Source organism: Tigriopus californicus, chromosome 9 (genome assembly GCF_007210705.1).
Source record: "Tigriopus californicus strain San Diego chromosome 9, Tcal_SD_v2.1, whole genome shotgun sequence".
In the NCBI taxonomy this organism is placed as follows: domain Eukaryota; kingdom Metazoa; phylum Arthropoda; class Copepoda; order Harpacticoida; family Harpacticidae; genus Tigriopus; species Tigriopus californicus.
Window position 1 is genome coordinate 1,526,949 of NC_081448.1, and position 17,922 is coordinate 1,544,870.

The window sequence follows — 17,922 nt, forward strand, 5'->3', positions numbered from 1 at the left end:
AGGCTGGTTTATGTCCGATGGTGTAACAATGCTCTCTCTCTTCCGTCTTTTGTCATGAATCGTTAACTTATTATTGTATGTCTTCGGGTCCTTGACCCATTTGTTTGCCTACTCTAATACCGATCACTCACTTCCAAGTTGGATTGGTTCGATCCCAGGCATTCAATTTAACAAATCGCGGCAGGGACTTCCAATCAAAATCCTCGGGTAAATGATCCACTTCCTCCGTTGGCGATGAATCCTCGGATTCAGATTGAACCTGTGAGCGCAACTCAATCATGGCTTGACTCAAGGGAGTCTCATTGTTTTTTGAACCTCGTCCTAATCGTGTGCTCCGGAGATTTCGCTGGGCTTGTTCGGCTACTTGTCGGGCTTGGACATTGCCTTCGAGTTGATCGGAGCGAATTTGGATCTCCTGCCCGTCATCATCCACTGCCTAGTAAAAAATGGGTCGATACATGTTTCAAGTGCTATTCCTTCAACGGTGAATCATGGAATAGGTCTTGGGATATCAGTTGAACGAGCACTTTCGCAGTGTAAATTCAAGGCCATCAGTCTCATAATTAGTGATGCAGAAATCTAGCAAACAATATTTCCCACCCCCAAAAAAGGGTTGAAATTTTTACTTTGTGCCACTTATTCAAGTTCACTTGCTTCTGTTCACTTTATTTTCCATTTTTAAACAAGATATGCCTCAAAATGGAGCAAATTGAGGAAATTGTTTGAACTCGTCGATTCCTTTGCACTTCAAAATATTTCTAGGAATCTTACTTCAAACTTCACGTCTGCTTTTATTACTTGATATGAAGGCAACCGCGTAAAATGCTAAGTGATCAAATGAAAAGGTATCCATTTACGTGGTCCTTAACCTCGGCAAAACAATTTTCATTCTGACCGACAGATCCCGTATTCTTAGATATCGTTTTGAGTTTCATGATTTGATTATGCCAGTTGGTGCAAACGAATTTCCTTCGTGTATTAATTTATTTTTGCATAATTCGGGTTCATGCTAACAAGTATATCTAGCAAACAAGCATTGGTCTACATAGGTGATTTCTGATCAGACAGACGAGGTAAAAAGTAAGTAAGCTCTTTTAGAGTTATTTTTTCTTCTTCCAAAACTGCATTTCTTTTAATTAGAATCACACTAATAACTGGTCTGCCAACAATAAAAAAGCGTAGATGTGAGCAAGTTTCATGATGATAAGTTTGGAAAATTAATGCTCGAATACTTCATACTTAAAAATAATACCTGATCCCCAGCACTACTCTTGACTGTCTCTACCTCAATTTATGAATGAAATATATCACATTCTATGATTGAAAGTCAAATTCATGGCCATGATGCAATTTTGTTGATGGATATTCAAAGCCATGAGCTATTAAATGAAGTATCTTCGCCAGTAAGAACTAGTCCAGAAAAGCTATGATGATCATTCATCGAGAAATATTTTCAATTGCCTCCAATTTCTTTCACTAAATATGCCATTTAAGCGTTGATTTCGCATATTTTAAATATATTTCCATTTTTGTGCCTTAACAGGTCGCTAACATTTTCCTGAAATTTGTTGCACGGCTGCCCTTGACTGTTCCCTCTCAAAATAATGAGTGATTCAGTTGTCATAAATATAGTCTCTGGCCTGGTTATTCTAAGATAGAATAGCGGCGCAAACCACTCACGACAAGACATGCTCCGATTGATAATGACTCCAAAGCATTCTGAACTGGCATGTCTTGAATGCCTGCCCAGACAATATCCTGCTGCACATTTCTGGGACTAGGACTGATTGGGGCCTTACACGTTTGGGAAGTCGTGCGATTCGGCGAGCTTTGGATCCATGCCACCGAACACTCCTGTCATTCCTTGCCAAAATGAGCCGACCAAACGTGAGCGGCCGAAGCATGGAACGAATCATGACGGGATCACGTTAGGGAGGAAACGATCTAGTAGCCTGGACACTGACACAACCCGCACAGCAGGACGGGGATTATCAATCCACGGCCGGTCAATCACGTCTAACGAGTGGCCTTCACGCCGTGTTGTTTTTGTTTGAAAGCATGTATGCACTAGGGACCCTGGATGTTGGGTCTCCAGTATGTACGTAAGGAGAGATCTCTTTTAAAATCAGAGTAGAGCCTCGTATGAGGTTGGGTGATTGAAAGCTATGACTTAATTGTGACTTTGCTGAAATTTTTACAAGTAAATAGCAGAAATAAGAGCCTTGAAATAAGCAAAGGTATTTTCAAGATACTGGTTATGTCAAGAATCATTGTTGGTTTAACTAACAAAGTTTTGCCTTGCCTCCTAGATTTGAGGTTTATTAAAGACCCTAGCACAATACATTTGGCCTATGATAGGAACAATCCATACATGACCAAATGGAAGACATGTACATGGATTTTAACCATACACACATTGACATGACGGCATGCCCTCCTCCCTCAGTGTATTTCAATTAAGCTTATGACATTGTCTGTCTCAATAAGCAAAGAATTTTCATCTTACATTATTGACATGAAAGGTTACCAAAGTTACTGAAAAGCTTATAAAAGTGAAAGTTGAAAAACATCCTGACAACCAAGATAGAATTCCCGACAAAAAGCATTAGTTTCTTATTTTAGCACCCCGGTGCAACAGGAGAGCATCTAGTTTGAGACCTGCAAGGTTGAGTTTACATCATCAAATTTGCCTGACCTGATTGGTTGTCAATTTTCAATGAACATGTAAAAAGTTCCAAACAAAGCTGAATAGGGAGTCAGCTATTTCCAAAAGAAGCTAGCTCACACATTTTTATTGCAACAGAAGTTGACATTTAAGATGGCTTAAAGTAGATGCAATCCACTACAAACTTAATCTACTGATTCCGCATGGCCAGAGTGTCATTTGCCATTACAATTATGTTAGCAAAGTAGCACTTAATAAAATGTTGTTGTCACACTGTCCATTTGCAATCTGCAGGTAGTAATTTTAGCTAAAGTGCTTCAAAAATAAAATGTATTGTCATGTTTAATAGTTCACAATGTTCAGTACACAGTAACTTGTTTTATAAAATCATCAGGTAGATCACATGAATTAACTCTATTCATGAATCAACTAAATTTGCTTGCCTTTAAGGAAAAAGTTAGGAGTATCCCTAAAGTACATATTCAATGGTGTTTGTCATGACAGTACTCTACTCTATTTAGTGCATGAATGCAAAATGTGTTTGAAAAAAGTTCTTCTAATTGCTTACTGCCCAACCTCTTGGGTTCCTGCATTCAGGGTCTCTAGATGCAACTAGCGCATCATTTTGGTAACATAATTGCAAGACTTCAGCATTACAATTATGTAGATGCCATGCATCTGCACTTTGCTGAAATGTTTGTCATAGTAGACCATGTTCTATTGCCCAAATATTGAGCTGACATAGGGACTAGGGGTATAATTGTGTGTGACTGGAGAGAGCTTGCCTAAATGTCCTTGTAAATTGCCGCGAGCAAAAATGAACAAACTCGTGCAACTCAGATCCGTTCGATAGTCAGAATTGTATTTTTAGCGTTAACACAAAAGTGTAACTAGGTGGACTGTATTAAAATATCAAGCACATTGGACGGACTGATAAAAGAGTTCTGTTCTCCATTAGCTGAAAAATCCAACTTCCTCTTTGTGTCTTCTGCCATCTTCCATGTAAACTGCAGATCAAGGCCGAATACGATCGGATGATACCAAAGTTCAATATTCACATGGTGAAGATGAAGCCCATTAGAAGAAACGGATCCTCACAACAGCAAACAAGAAGACACGAAGCGATGACATGATACATAAAATCCACATGACATACATTAAATACTGTACAAATATTCCAAAGAGCACAAAAGACATGACATGAATATATACATCAAAAATAAAAGATATGGCTGGAATCAACAGTCCTCATTCAAATATTGTTAAAGGAAAAAAGGGCACATTTTTACTAATATTTCAAGTTCCTAATGCCAAAAAACTTGATGAATGAAAATAATGAAAAAGTATTTTTTGACTCTGAAATTTTGCTTCCAGCAATCTATCTGCAATTTTATTGCAGATTGTGTTACATTTATTTTTGTAGGGCATATGTAGGTGTTGATCCAGTACCAGTATTTAGGTTAGACTTGGACAAGTTTTTGACTAAAATTCCTGATCAACCCTGTATTGAAGGGCTAGCCAGATCTGCCAATGTTTCCAGTGGCGGTAAGGCCCCCCCCCCCCAAAAAAAAGTACTATATTTCATTTGCTGATTTGTCCATGAAAACAAAAATTTAAAAAAGAAATAATGACATCTAAAATCAGCTGATTTAGGCTTATCACTGAACCAATTGACTATAACAGTTCCATTAAATCAAATTGTTCACAAATTATCGTATCTGTCATATCTCTTCATCTAACAACCTAGAGGGTACACTAACCTACCTTTTTTGGACTTTCTTACCGCCACAGGGACTATAATACCCACCATTTGAAGACTAGAAAGGAACTAGTGCAGTTTTAAGAATCCTTAATCACGCAACTTCAATTATGGCTCTACTCTTTTAGTCTCAAGCATTGACCTCTTGTCTCTGTTATTATTGCTGCTGTTGGTGTTGTGAGGCAGGGATCAAACCGACTTTTCGAGTCCTATTTTGGTTGCGTGATTATCAATTCGTAGCACTGCGTTAAACGGACGCATAATCGCCATCCTCATTTCCATGAGTCATCCAATGAAGATCACGGGGCTTTTTTCTTATGCCTGCTCTACATGTGTCCCGTTTTAGATTGGATTGATTACATAGGAATGGACTGAGGCCAATGAGGCCAATGGACTGAGACAATGAAACTATGACAAATCAGTATTTGAATGGGTGAAACCAGCCAAGGTTGAATCATTGCCATAAGATGCGGCCAGCATCACCTTCTATCTGTGAATTAATTTGAATGAACATTCTCTCACTTCACAATTTTAGAATAGTATAATATCTTATCAAAAACTATTGACCATCACTACATGAGCCAACATGTCTGTAGACCTCCCTCTTATGGTGCATTTAGACGACACTTGTTTTGACACATATTTGACGAGAAGTTGGCAATGTGACACAAATCAAGATTCAGAGAATTTACACACACCAGTACTACACAAAAGACTATCTGTGTCAAATATACTGGGCCTTGACGAGATTACTGGTTCTCAATGATGGCGTGCAATCAGGTGATAAAGGTAGGAGTATTAGTTGACCAAAATGAAAAGTTCCAATGCTTTCACTTGTGAGTCTATGACAACGTTTCCTGCCGTCATTATAATGCTGAGTGGTTTACTTCAGAAAATTCAAGAGGGTAAATTGTTTCATTTTTCTCGTACAAAAAATAAACTTAGTTGGTAAATACAAAGCATCTGATTTATTTTATTGCTGGTCATGCTGGTTTAAATGGGAGCTTTGTGTCGGTCAATCGTTAAACTCTAAGGGAGACTATATCTGACCACTCAAAGTTATGTCAAAATGCATTTTGTTTCTTCAAATTTCCAACATATCTCGCAAATGCTGTTAGTTTCAACACATTCAAACTTGAATTTTAGTCATTAAATAATTTCACCCCAAACAGGATTGAGGATTGTGAAAAAATACCAATTGCAATTGTATCCCTAAGATCACGCTTAACCTTGCGTTGGGCGATTGCGTTGACCTTGCCTGAGAATTGTTTTCATATCGCAGAAAATTGGAGTAGGTTCCAAATCAAATATGTGGCCATGTGTTTGAGAATATGTCATGTGAAAGCCGTATGTGACCACAACATGTGTCAAAACAAGTGTCGTCTAAATGCACCATTAGGAATGAGGTAAACAAAAACCTTTTTATTAGCCTACCAGGTGTTTTTGGATGTCTGTTATGTTCACATTTTAAAACTGAATTTGCCATCTTCAACTTTCAGCATAATGACTGCCCATAATCATAGAACAAAATGGGCTACTATGCTTCCTCATGCCTTTGGCTGGCAGGGCATGGTTGTTGGGATATTTAGAACAATAACAATGGCGGAGCGTCATTAAAAATGTCAGAGTGGTTGAAAAAGACTACCACTCACTTGGCTTCATGTCTTCAATTTGTATCTGTCTTAAATTAAATTTCGTTTATAGCTACGCACATCTAAACGGGATGGATACCTAAAAAGAAGCTTTATTTGGTTATAGATGTGGTCAAAGCTTCCATCTAACGCAATATTACATTTTCGTAATCGCGCAACTAAAGTACCAAAATCGGACTCGAAAAGTCCGTTTGAGAGGCAGGCAAAGTAAAATGTTAGTCTACGGAGAGATGGAAAGGATGGGAAGGATCGAGGATCGAGAAAGTGGACTTGTCGGATATCATCACCACCTGTCATTCTTATCACCACCTGTGATTATCGTTATCATCATGATCGATCATCATGCCTAAGACCAAGAAGCGTGGACGGGCGGGTAAGGGCGAAAAGGAGACACCGCTGTTGACGGTGCAAGGCATTCTCCGCCTAGATAAGACCTTCGTACCTCCACGGCACGAAGATGCGGACACGCTCCTCATTCAACGCCAACCCGACGGACCCGCCGAATGCATCCGTCTCATTCCCGGTCAGAGCGAGCATGAAATGGTCGAGTACAAGGCCGGATACGACGTGGGGCCCTCCAATCCGTTCCCGCAGAACGAGGCCGAACAGAAGCTCTTTCAAGACCGACAGAAAGCCGATCAAGTTCAAGCGGCCTTTGCTGACCTCCAGAAACAGAGTTGGGACGAAAAACAAGCCCGAGAAGCCCAATTCCAACGAGATGAACACAATCGACAAAGAGCCATCAGGGGACTATCACCTTTAGCGCCGGATATTGAAATCCCATCCACCCATGCAGACCCAGCCCATCCGGGGAACTATTTTCCACCCGCCGATGGGCCTTTGAGGGACTCGGAGCGGGTTTTACCCCCGGGCGAGGAAGCATCCGTGGACCAAAGGGAAGAGGAAGCGAAGACAGATGTTATTCCTCCTGAGAAGACCGTGACCGAAGCCGAGTTACCGGGTGAAGAGAGGCAGAACTTGCCGGAAGAGCGATTGCCGCAAATGAAACCCTTGCCGTCCAAGGAAGCGGGCCCATCGCCGGAAATGGGGGTGCGAGAAATGGCCTTGCAAGTGGCCTTGGCGTTGGAAGAGGAGCGGAAAAAGGCCGCTCAAGCCAGTCAAGATGATCAAAGTGTCATATACTCATTGGATGAACTCACGGCCATGAAAATGAAACCCGTCCAAGGGCCGGAGGTGACGGTCGAAAGTGTAGTGCAACAGAGAACGGAGGAGAACAATAAAGCTGTATTAGATGCTTACTGGCAATTTGTGCGGGAAAATCCTCAAGATTTCAATGGCTGGACCTATTTGCTACAACATGTGGAAAACATGGCGGATTTGAACGAAGTCCGGTCGGCTTATAATGCTTTCTTGCCCCTCTATCCGTATTGTTTTGCTTATTGGGAGCGTTATTGCGACATTGAGAAGCGCGCGGAACAATGGGAGCGCGCCTTGGCCATTCTTCATCGGGGCTTGGAAGCCATCCCTATGTCGGTGGACTTGTGGTTGGCTTACCTTGAACTGTACCGAAAAATGTATGAAAAGCTCGACAACTTTGACGAGATATTCCGAATTCAATGGGAAAAAGCGGTCATGACCGTGGGGCTCGAATATCGTTCGGATTCGTTGTGGGAACGCATTATCGAATGGGAGAGCGCCCGGAACAATCTCCGAGAGGTCACGCATGCCTACAAGCGTTTGATTTCAGTGCCCACCAAGTTGTACAATAAGCATTGGGACAACTTCATCGCACATGTTCGCGATCATCACCCGAGAGACATCTTGTTCTACGATGAGTATGAAGCTCTACGAAAAGTGACCTGCGAGGAACTCGATCTCACCTATCGACCCGATCCGATTATTGAGCCCGTGAAGCCGCGTGAAGTGATTCAACCCGAGGACAAGTTGAAAGCGGGCATGAAAGAGCGGATCGTAGCTAGTGTGGTGAGCCAACACGAGTGGGTGGAGGAGGCCGTGGATAAAAGATTTCGATTCGAAGAAAAGATTAAGCGACCGTATTTTCACGTTAAGGCCATGGACTTGAAACAGTTGAAGAATTGGGACGCCTACCTCGATTTTGAAATCGGTGAAAAAGACCACGAGAGGATTGTTGCCCTGTTCGAAAGGTGCTTGATACCGTGCGCTCAATACGAACAGTTTTGGGAAAAGTATGCCACGTACATGGAGAAGCATCATAAAAGTCAGAAAGGCCGTTCAAAAAGTGCCCATGGAGCCCAGGATAGCTCCAAATCGGCGTTGTCTAAGGCGAAGTGGGCCTTTGATACCGGTCTTGAAACGGTCCAAAAGATCAGAGACAAGCGTTGTACTTGGACTTTGCGTGGCTGGATGGAGTTCGATGACGAAGGCCACGCGGTTATGAAAGCTGCCGAGATTTCAGAAAAAAACAAGGGAGGGAAAACAATTGTACAAGAACACGACGCGAAGACCACCCTGGAAACTCCAGTTGAAGGAGATGAGGCAACACCCTCTGATGCCCAAAGTGCCCAAGATACGATCGACAATGAAATGTCATTGGTGCTCAAGACCTCGTGGGAAAACCAAGGCAAGCAAGCGGTCCGTGATATTTACAAGCGAGCGTGTATTGTTCATTGTCGAAAGAAAGCCCTGATCAAAATGAAGTGGGCGGCCTTTGAAGAAGAGGCTGGTGACAGTGTCAAGGCCAGAGAGATCCTTCTGGAACTCAACCAACGATATCCGCTTCTTCTGGAATGTTGCTTTCAAGTCATTGACATCGATCGACGTCTGGGCGAGTTTGATAAAGCCGAGGAGCATTACAAGGTGCTCATGAGTAAGATCCCCACGAACCGACGCAACATCAAAACTTGGGTGGCCATGAAGTTGGCTCGCTTTCAATTCAAGGTCTGTGGATCCACGGAAAAGGCCCTTTCGACTCTCCGCTCAGCCTTGAAGAGGGAAAAAGGCGAGCCCACGTTATACTCGCAAATCATCGATGTATGTTATCAAAGACATCCCATCGACGTCAAAGGAGTGACTGCAGCCATTGAATTGGCTATCAAAAGCAATGAGTTGAGCAACATGCAAAAATTGGGCTTTGTCAAGCGGAAGCTGGAATTCATGCAAGAGTTTGGCGACATTCGACGATTGCGGGAAGCCCAAGATCAACTGAAGCAATTCCGCAAACTCTGCGCCAACGATTTGAAACTCGAACAGAAGAGGAAGAAAGAGCTGGAAAAAGAACAAGTCAAGTTGGAAGAGCTCGAGAAATTCCGAGCCCAAACCCGGGCAGATGTCAATCTCAAAGCCAAAATTGCCGAGGCTGAAGGTCGTTTGTTGTGCACGGGCTGTCACACAGCCATGTATCCGGATGAGCAAGGTATTTATGAATTCGAAAAACCAAGAAGAAGCCGACTCGAGGCCCAGAACCCTGCGGAGAGCTCCTATCCCAGTGATAACGCTAATGGGACGGCTGAGGATGGTGTTGTTGATCTGATGGACATGGTCATATCATCTGAACAAGAGGAAAACATCAAGAGGACCTTAGAGGAGAAGACCAAGTACAAAGAGGTGGCTCCCACGTGGGAACTGAATATTGAGACGTATGGATACGGCCGGAAACGTAAGACGTACGATCCAGATTACGAGCATATCGAGAGTGCCAAGTTCAAAGAATATGAAAGGCTCGAGATCACGGGCTACGACGAGTCCATCAAAGACGAGGATCGCGACAAGTTGAAACGGATCAGTGCTCCAGGATTAGGTTTGGACGGCAAGACCAAGAAAGCCAAGATGCCCTCTGCCGAACCTTTGACCACAAGTGACTACATCGTTCCTCCCAAAGTGCCTCAACTCATGTTGGGTCCTAGCGTTGGCCCACGAAAACCCGAATCTGCCCCTGGGAGCGAGAAAGAAGAGGAAATCAGCGCCTTTGAGCTTCCACCCGAAATTGCCAACCCTCAAAAATCCCCCTGTGTAAATGTTCCTGAATGGTTTGTCAAAGAAGGCGGCGAGCTTTGTCTAAGTGATACCGATAATGGTATGTCCGTCATTCGCTATTGGCCCAAGTTTCTCTCGGACAAGGGCAATCACCTCATGTTCAATCGTTTGCGGCGCTACTGCAAATGGCACCAGAAGCAGCGTCAAATTGGCGGGGAATGGAAATACGAAACCCGATTGGTGGCTTGGTACGGTCCTTGTGATTATGTCCACTCGGGTCTCAAACTTGAGAAGAACCTGAATTGGGCTCCCGAGTTGCTCGATTTGCTCCACCGATTGATTGCCATGACGAAACACGAATTCAATGCCTGCTTCCTGAATCTCTATCGTCACGGGCACGACATGTGCGGCTGGCATTCGGACACTCACCCGCAATTGGGACGCAACCCACCGGTGGCCTCCGTGTCGCTAGGAGGAGTGCGGGTCTTCGAATTGCGGAAGAAAACCGGTGCTCCGAACTTCATTCGCTTTCCTCTATTCCCTGGATCTCTACTAGTGATGGAAGGTGCCACACAAGAAGATTGGCTCCATTGCCTTCCACGTGATCCGAATTGTGCGCAAGAGAGGATCAATCTGACTTTCCGCACGATGTATTCTATCGATAAACGGAAATGATTCCATCCGAGCCTCAATCCCGATCCCCTCCAAAGAGTCATCTCCCCCTTGGAAACGAGATTATAGATTGCTTTTTCTTCTTTTTTTTTTCTTCGCATTTTGCTCTCATTTCCAAGGGGACCCACGTATTTTTCTGAACTTTCAGGGTCCATGCTTCAAGAATGAGTTTGATCAATGTGAGACTCTTGCGTACTCCCACTTTAGCATTGTCATGCTTGCTGTTCTTTGCTCTGGGCAATTTTATCGCACATCAATTTCAAGCTCAATCTGGTTGCATTCATCAGTTGGATCCTGGACATGAGGCCCTCAGTGAGTTGAGAGAGGGATATCATGGTCTCAAGACCCAAAAGACATTCCTGTTAGTGATGATCCTTTCGAGCCCTTCAAATGTGGAGCGTCGAAAAGCCATTCGACAAACTTGGTTGAACTTGGCTCCGAATGTGAAAGCTGAAGTGCTACCGTTGTTTGTCTTGGGGGATTTGACCCTCGCCACCAAAGAAGAGGAGTTGATCCAAAGCGAAAATTTAGCTTACAAAGACCTCTTGATATTGCCCGTGGAAGACGCTTTCGATTTGCTCACCAAGAAAGTGCTCGCTACTCTGGTTCAACTTGATCGGAATGTGCAATTTAAGTACTTGTTAAAAGTCGACGATGATACCTATGTGGATGTGCCGAAAATGTTGGACGAACTGAAGAATTCAAACTATGAGAGTGCTTTATACTGGGGCCTTTTTGATGGCCGTGCTCCCGTGTTCCGCTCACCAAGGAGCAAATGGCAAGAAGCTGACTACTTTTTGTGTGACAAGTACATTCCGTATGCCCTGGGTGGCGGGTACGTGCTCTCGCAGGACTTAGTGCATTTCATTGCTGAGAACGCCGATCTCTTAAAGCTGTATAAGAACGAGGATGTCTCGGTAGGAACGTGGTTGGCTCCTCTCAAAGTGAATCGTGTTCATGATACTCGATTTGATACCGAGGCCCGATCTCGAGGTTGTTCCAAGGAGTTCATTGTCACACACAAACAGTCAGTGGAGAATATGAGGGACAAGCATCGCCATTTGACTGAGAAGGGCACCTTGTGCGACGGAGATCCCCATCTGATTCCAATTTACGAATACAACTGGAAAGTTCCGCCGTCCAAGTGTTGTGAACGGCCTTGAATTGTTCAGGTGGCCTTGATACCAAAAATCAAAACTCGTGCTCGTCACAATAAGAGGCATTTTCCGCAAATAGCTATGCTTCCAATACGATGCCGGATACGGCTCACTCGTTCGGAAATATGAAACAGAAGCGTTTAGGCATTGCTCTCTGTGAAATATATTTCTTTCACATAATCCCAGGTTTTTTGAGTGCACGATTTGTACAATCAATTCAATCAACTCAGGTCGTATCAACAAGTGAGCGCTGGCTTTTCGAGATGAATTTCAGGCATTCAAACCTGATAGCTTGGCGCCCTCTATGTAACCTAAATACTGTGAACAAATAAAGATCACGGGTTTCAATGTGGGGGTTGAATTACAATGCAACTGGACTAATATTTGGAATACTGGGAGAAATGGCAGGTTCTTGTACTTTCCCTCTACCAGAGGTGTAAAAGTTTACTTTCTTGACGTTGTGTTTGCGCTTTTTATGAAGGAGCAGGTTTCCACTTGTAGCACAAGCAAATGGACATTGATCACACCTAAAAATAAGATCAATACAGCATCCGATTAGGTTACTTTAGATGAGCCTACCTTGTCGATTGTCAAGTGCACGAGTGCTAATAATTGGTTAAAGAGTCTTGACCTGAAATCAAAGCGACTGAGCAACGTAGAACGATGAAAACGAACATCACATTATGCAGCTGCCGTGGCTTAAAACTAGATCTCCGCTGTGATTTTACATTCAAGTCATCCATTTCATCATTCTGACCATTTCAGTCTTTTACTCTTTAGCGATCTCGGTGTACAATATCTTTACGCATACTTTTATACATTTTAAGAATTGACATTACAAAGAGCCGTTATAAAGGTTATTTCATTATTTTAAAGCAGAAATTAAATATTTAGCTCGAGTCAAAATTTACTCCCATGAGAGTACAATATTCGTACCTTGAAAGTTAAAATTTCACATCAATGATTGCTTTTCACCAACCTCTCACTGACACAGCCTCTTTGCTTAGTTCCGAAATTTGACTCTTGTGCAATCGACATAGTATTATCTTCTTTACTAGAACCACTCAAGGATTGCTCAAGTGTGTATAAGGTCCATATTCAATTTGGGATCAGTAGCATTTTAAAATAAAGGAGAATAAAACCTCGTGTATAACCTTTTTTAGCTTCTTTGTGTTATCTTAATAACACCATGAGTTGCTGCTTTGCCACCTTAAATGGTCAAACCTCCAGCTATTGGTGAGGGTGATATAAGAATCAATGATGGCTGGGATAACGAAGGTGCAACAGCTTTACACTATACTGGGATGCCCAACACTAGATGGTAGTCCGAGCGACAGTGAGCTGCTATTTACGTCCGTAATGTACCCCCACAAAAAAAAACGTCTTGTGACGTTCCACAATTAAACCACATCCCAACTCTAATTGAAATTGTGTTAATAGGGATGATCATCTTACGTGTATGGGTTCTCTCCAGTATGGATTCGCTCGTGATTGCCCAGACTCAATTGAGTTTTGAGACCTTTCCCGCAGAACTTGCAGCAGAACTTGGGAGGAGCGTGAGTCACCCTCATATGAGTTTTCAGACAGTTCTTCTTGACCGATAACCCACATATCTCACACTTTACGGCCTCTTGAAAATGAGAAAACCGCTCATGTCGGAGCAAAGAGCGCTTCGTTCCAAAGGACTTGGCACATTTCTGGCAAGGCCAAGTGGGATCGCCGTGAACATTGGCTATGTGATTGGCCAACGAGCTCTCATGCATGACCTTCTCACAGATATGACAAGTGGCCTGGTTCTTTTTCAATTCCGTGGCTCTCGGGGAATGGACGTTGTTCCAGTGGTCCGTAAGTCGGGTTCGTATGGCGGTCTTGAAATCACATTCCAGGCATTGATGCTTAAAAATCCCTCGATGCTCATCCTCGTGTTCCGTCAGATGCTTCTTACAAACGAAAGACTTCCCACATTGATCACAAACGTGCTTGTCTTTGCTTTTGAGTCGTTCATACTGTTGCTTCTTGAAATTATCCCGCTTCCTTTCCAGGCACAATTTCCAATGATCCTCCACCACATGAAAGCCTTCGCTGAAGATAAGCTCGTCTTGACACATGGCACAATTCACCTTGAATAGGTCGTTAGCGTGCTTTGATTGGTAGTGATCTTGGAGCTCTTGGCCATGACGCAAAACGTCTGGACACCTTGAGCACTGCCATTTGCCCAAGAGATGGGCTTCTTTCTTATGTGAATAGTGAACCGTTTCATTGGTGAAGGTTTCGCGACAAATCCAACATCTTCGTTTGGCAGCTTCTTCTTGAATCTGATCATCAGGCAAATTGTGCTCTTCCTTCAAATGATGGATCAGTTTCTTTTGCATCCTGAATTGGGCATTGCAGTGAATGCAAGGCAAAAGCGGCAACTTTTTGGGCAGCGGATCCGTGATGTGAGAGCCTTGTTCTTGGTGATACTTCATATGAGATTTCAGAGTCACGGCACTTTTGTATCTTTTTCCACACTCCGGACATGGGACTTTTGAATCAGCGTCAAGATGAGCCATCTTCTTGGGAAAAGATCTCATTTTTCGAGCCCTCTTTGGCTTCAAAGGTCGCACATCCTCGTCATCTTCATGGAAATTAGACGACCAATCCTGATAATCGTCATCACATTTTCGGTCTTCATCGGAGAAATAGTCTACATCTGGGATGGGCATGGCATCGAGTGCCCTGGTCCGGGTTGATCTTCGACCAGGCTCTTGAAACAAAGGCCTTGCCTCTAATTTGCTCTCTAGCACATCTTGCACTACGGCATCTAAAAGAATCTCAGCCTTAACTTCTTCTTCCTCCGAATCCAAGTGGTTCTCGGAAGCATCTTTGGTCACGATGTAGTCTGTCTCTTGGTTGAGAAGACGCATTTCTTCTCGACATTTGTCACAATGACTATCCTTGGTCCCTACCAAGACCTCACAATCAAAAGGGAATTGATAGGAAAAGGCTCGAGGCAGATCCACACTCCGTCCAAATCCCAGGCAAGGATGGCGGTCTCGAAAGAAGGTTTGAACCAATTGACCTACTTGTTCCACATTTTGCACCTGGCTTTCTTTGTACGTCCGATTGAGGACACTGAAGATGAGCACATTGGATTTGGTATGGAGGAACACCATCATTGATATGAGGGGATGGTGGCCCTGAGAATCCAAGTTCAAAGCTCGACGGGTGATCACGGTCCAAGGCTCAAAGTTCAGAATTTGAAGATCGTCGCCCAGTGCTAACTGAGTCCAATCCAAATGGGCTTTGGAGAGATCCATGTCGTTGGTTGGGCTGGTTGGGGTCAACAATTCATCGGATCCTCGTTATACCAAAACCATAATAGTGGGTTGTCGACTTGTCCGTATTCTAAAGGTTGTTTACCTTTTTCAGGGTGTCCAGAATACATTGACTACCTCGCTTATCTTGTATAACTATGGATTAACGATTTTAGAGTCATAATGCTGAGGGTTTTGATGGCACGTTTGAACCGATTGGACTCTCTTTGTTTATCGCATTTGAAATCGTAATTCTGCTTTGCTCAATTCACTTTCTTTTCATTAATCACCGCTATTCTTGCCCAACCCTGTTAATCCACTTTTGGGGGAAATAAATCCACTGACAAGCAATAAAGGTTTTTTGGCTCTGTTGGGGCAAAATAGAAATTGACACAACGAGCCTCTTGGGCTGTGAAAGAGAGGGCATTAGTTCATACAAAATTCATATAAGTAAAATCAAGCACTTACGCGTTGAAACAGGAAAGTTGCGATTATAGTAAAATCTAGGTTGTGTTGGTTTTTGGAGCGCTCACCACCGTGAACTTGTTCATAGGAAAGAAATAACCTTACTTATGGACTAGCACACGACAACATTTTTTCAGTATGTATGTGTATCTAATTCGTTGAGTTCCAGGATATAGTAGATCGAACTCGAAAATGTTCGAGACTTTTGGAGTCGACCTACCACTACATAAACCTAAGTTTTGCTAGATTTGAGTCACATTTAAAAAAAACCACCTGAATTGAGTTATATTTTTTAGCTTGAGGTAATGATGAATACCTGAACGTCAAGGAGAAAATTGCAATCCAGGGTATTTCCTTGCGTTATATGTAATAATAAGAAAATCTTTATCGTTAGTTAGAGAAATCTTCTTCAGGAGGGCCCTCTGCCGGCATGTAGAAATTGACTTTTTCCAAGTTGTGTTGGCTTTTCTTGTGCCTCAACAGGTTTCCACTTGTGGCGAAGGTGAAAGGACAACTGTCACATCTGCAAAACAAAATCAAGATTCAATATCAAAAGCGAAGCCTCGTGATCTAATCTAAATCACTCACTTGTAAGGGTTTTCTCCCGTGTGGAGTCTCTCATGATTTGCCAAGCTTACTTTGGTCTTGAGACCTTTGCCGCAGAATCGGCAGCAATACTTAGGCGGTGAATGGCGCTTCATGTGACCCCAAAGGCTGACGCTCTTAACCAACAACCCGCACTCACAACATTTCACGGTCCTTATGAAATGCTTCGACTCCTTGTGCTTCTGAAGGATGGCCTTTGTTCCAAATCCCTTGTCACATTGATCACAAGGCCAAGCTGGATCCGAGTGCTTGTTATCAATGTGCATCTGAAGGTAAGTATCCACCACAATTTTCCCGCATATTTGACATGGCACGTAGTTCTTCTCCTGGAACTTCTTGGCCGTAAGAGCATGGATATTGCCCCAATGAGACTTGAGCAAGTCCAAACTCGTGGTCTTGAAGTTACAATCCTTGCATTTGTGTCTATAGATACCACGGTGCTTATCTTGATGTTCTTTCAGGATCTTCTGGCAGGAAAACACTCTCCCACATTCTTCACACATGTGCTTGGTGTCAATGGTTCCTTTGAGTTTTGTCCTTTGAGCCTTTTCACGGGACAAGCACGAGGCCCAATGGGCCCCTACCACTTTGTCAAAGCCGGTTTTGAAACAGAGCTCCACTTCACATAATGGACATTTGATCTGGGATTGCTTCGGTTGGTGATGGGTTTTGTAATGCCTCAGAATTTCACTCCCGAATCGGGCAGCTTGAGGACAATGCAAACATTGCCAATCCCCCGCGAGATGGGCTCTCTGATTGTGCCATTCTCTCCGTGATTCACTGGAGAAATCTTTGTGACATATTGAGCATTGGTACTTGCCCGCTAGTACGGAGATATCCTCGAGAGATAAGCCGTGAGCGGTTCTTAGATGACGTCGTAGAGCTTTGGTTCCACAGAGTTCCTCATCACAATGAGAACATCGAACCTCACCGTTTCGTTTAACGAGTTTCTTTCGCTTTCCTGATGCTGGATGAGATGTTTCGATACTGTCCGAGTTTTTGTCCTGAGAGACGTTATTGTCTTTGTGGGAGGAAGAATAATTGACATTATTGGACTCATCGCTAATCCGGGTTGAAATGATATCCTGGAATAGAGAAGTGGACCCAAGGATGTCTGGAATGAGGCTGAGTTCGTCATCGGAGGGTTCATTGTTGATTGCCAAAGTCTCGGAAAGTTCTTCCTTGAGCAGATTGTTTAAAAGAGTGTTGTTTGCTGTGGAACTCTTGAGAGGAGGCATCATCGAATCTGCTGGCTCTGGGTTCGTCAAATCAGTTTCATCATTAATATTTAATTCATCGATCGTTCCCTGACAATTGGCGCATAATTCATTTTCCCTTCCAACTAGAATATTGCACGGTGACTTGGCCGAATTCAAGTTCTTGAAGTGGCCATGGCAAGGATGTTGATTTTGGAAAAAGTCTTGAACTATCTCATTGACATGCTCCAACCCTTCGATGGGACCTTCATGAAACGTTCGATTGAGAATATGAAGGCTGTACAACTGAGACTTCTCGTTGAGAAAAACCATCATAGAAATGCATGGTTTGTGGTCGAAGGGGTTTAGGTCTATTGTGCGACGAGTGATCACGGTCCATGGACCAAAGTTTAAGATTTGCAGCTCGGCGCTCAATTTCAAGTGGGTCCAATCGATTTCTGCTTCAATGGCACGATCCATTTTCGTTAGACTTCTTGATCCTGAATGTACACATCACCTTTGGCTTTTGATAGAAGCCC

At 43.3% G+C, this 17,922-nt stretch overlaps 4 protein-coding genes across 4 annotated transcripts in view; 2 read left to right on the plus strand and 2 right to left on the minus strand.

Moving 5' to 3' along the window:
* LOC131886636 (rRNA methyltransferase 3, mitochondrial-like) overlaps positions 1-2,068 on the minus strand; it is a 5,316-nt gene extending 3,248 nt beyond the window's left edge. Inside the window, exons 1-2 of the mRNA XM_059235027.1 lie at positions 1,800-2,068; positions 132-436 (exon numbers count right to left, since the gene is read on the minus strand). Of these exons, the coding sequence (XP_059091010.1) occupies positions 132-436; positions 1,800-1,916 (422 nt within the window). The 5' untranslated portion in view covers positions 1,917-2,068. The remainder of the gene's footprint in view (positions 1-131; positions 437-1,799) is intronic.
* Positions 2,069-6,408: 4,340 nt separating this feature from the next.
* LOC131886822 (uncharacterized) lies at positions 6,409-10,811 on the plus strand (the record flags this gene model as incomplete). The annotated part of the gene is given in 1 exon segment (XM_059235236.1): positions 6,409-10,811. A coding segment is annotated over 1 exon segment (4,248 nt). The 3' UTR covers positions 10,667-10,811.
* Positions 10,686-12,000, plus strand: LOC131886829 (beta-1,3-galactosyltransferase 6-like). The gene has a single exon (XM_059235246.1). The coding sequence runs from the start codon at positions 10,828-10,830 to the stop codon at positions 11,824-11,826; it is 999 nt and encodes a 332-aa protein (XP_059091229.1). The 5' UTR covers positions 10,686-10,827; the 3' UTR covers positions 11,827-12,000.
* On the minus strand, positions 11,960-17,922 carry LOC131886612 (zinc finger protein 574-like). The gene is made up of 4 exons (XM_059235001.1): positions 16,170-17,922; positions 16,001-16,104; positions 13,276-15,160; positions 11,960-12,347 (listed from the first exon to the last, which is right to left on the minus strand). The coding sequence occupies exons 1-4, from the start codon at positions 17,861-17,863 to the stop codon at positions 12,182-12,184; spliced, it is 3,849 nt and encodes a 1,282-aa protein (XP_059090984.1). The 5' UTR covers positions 17,864-17,922; the 3' UTR covers positions 11,960-12,181.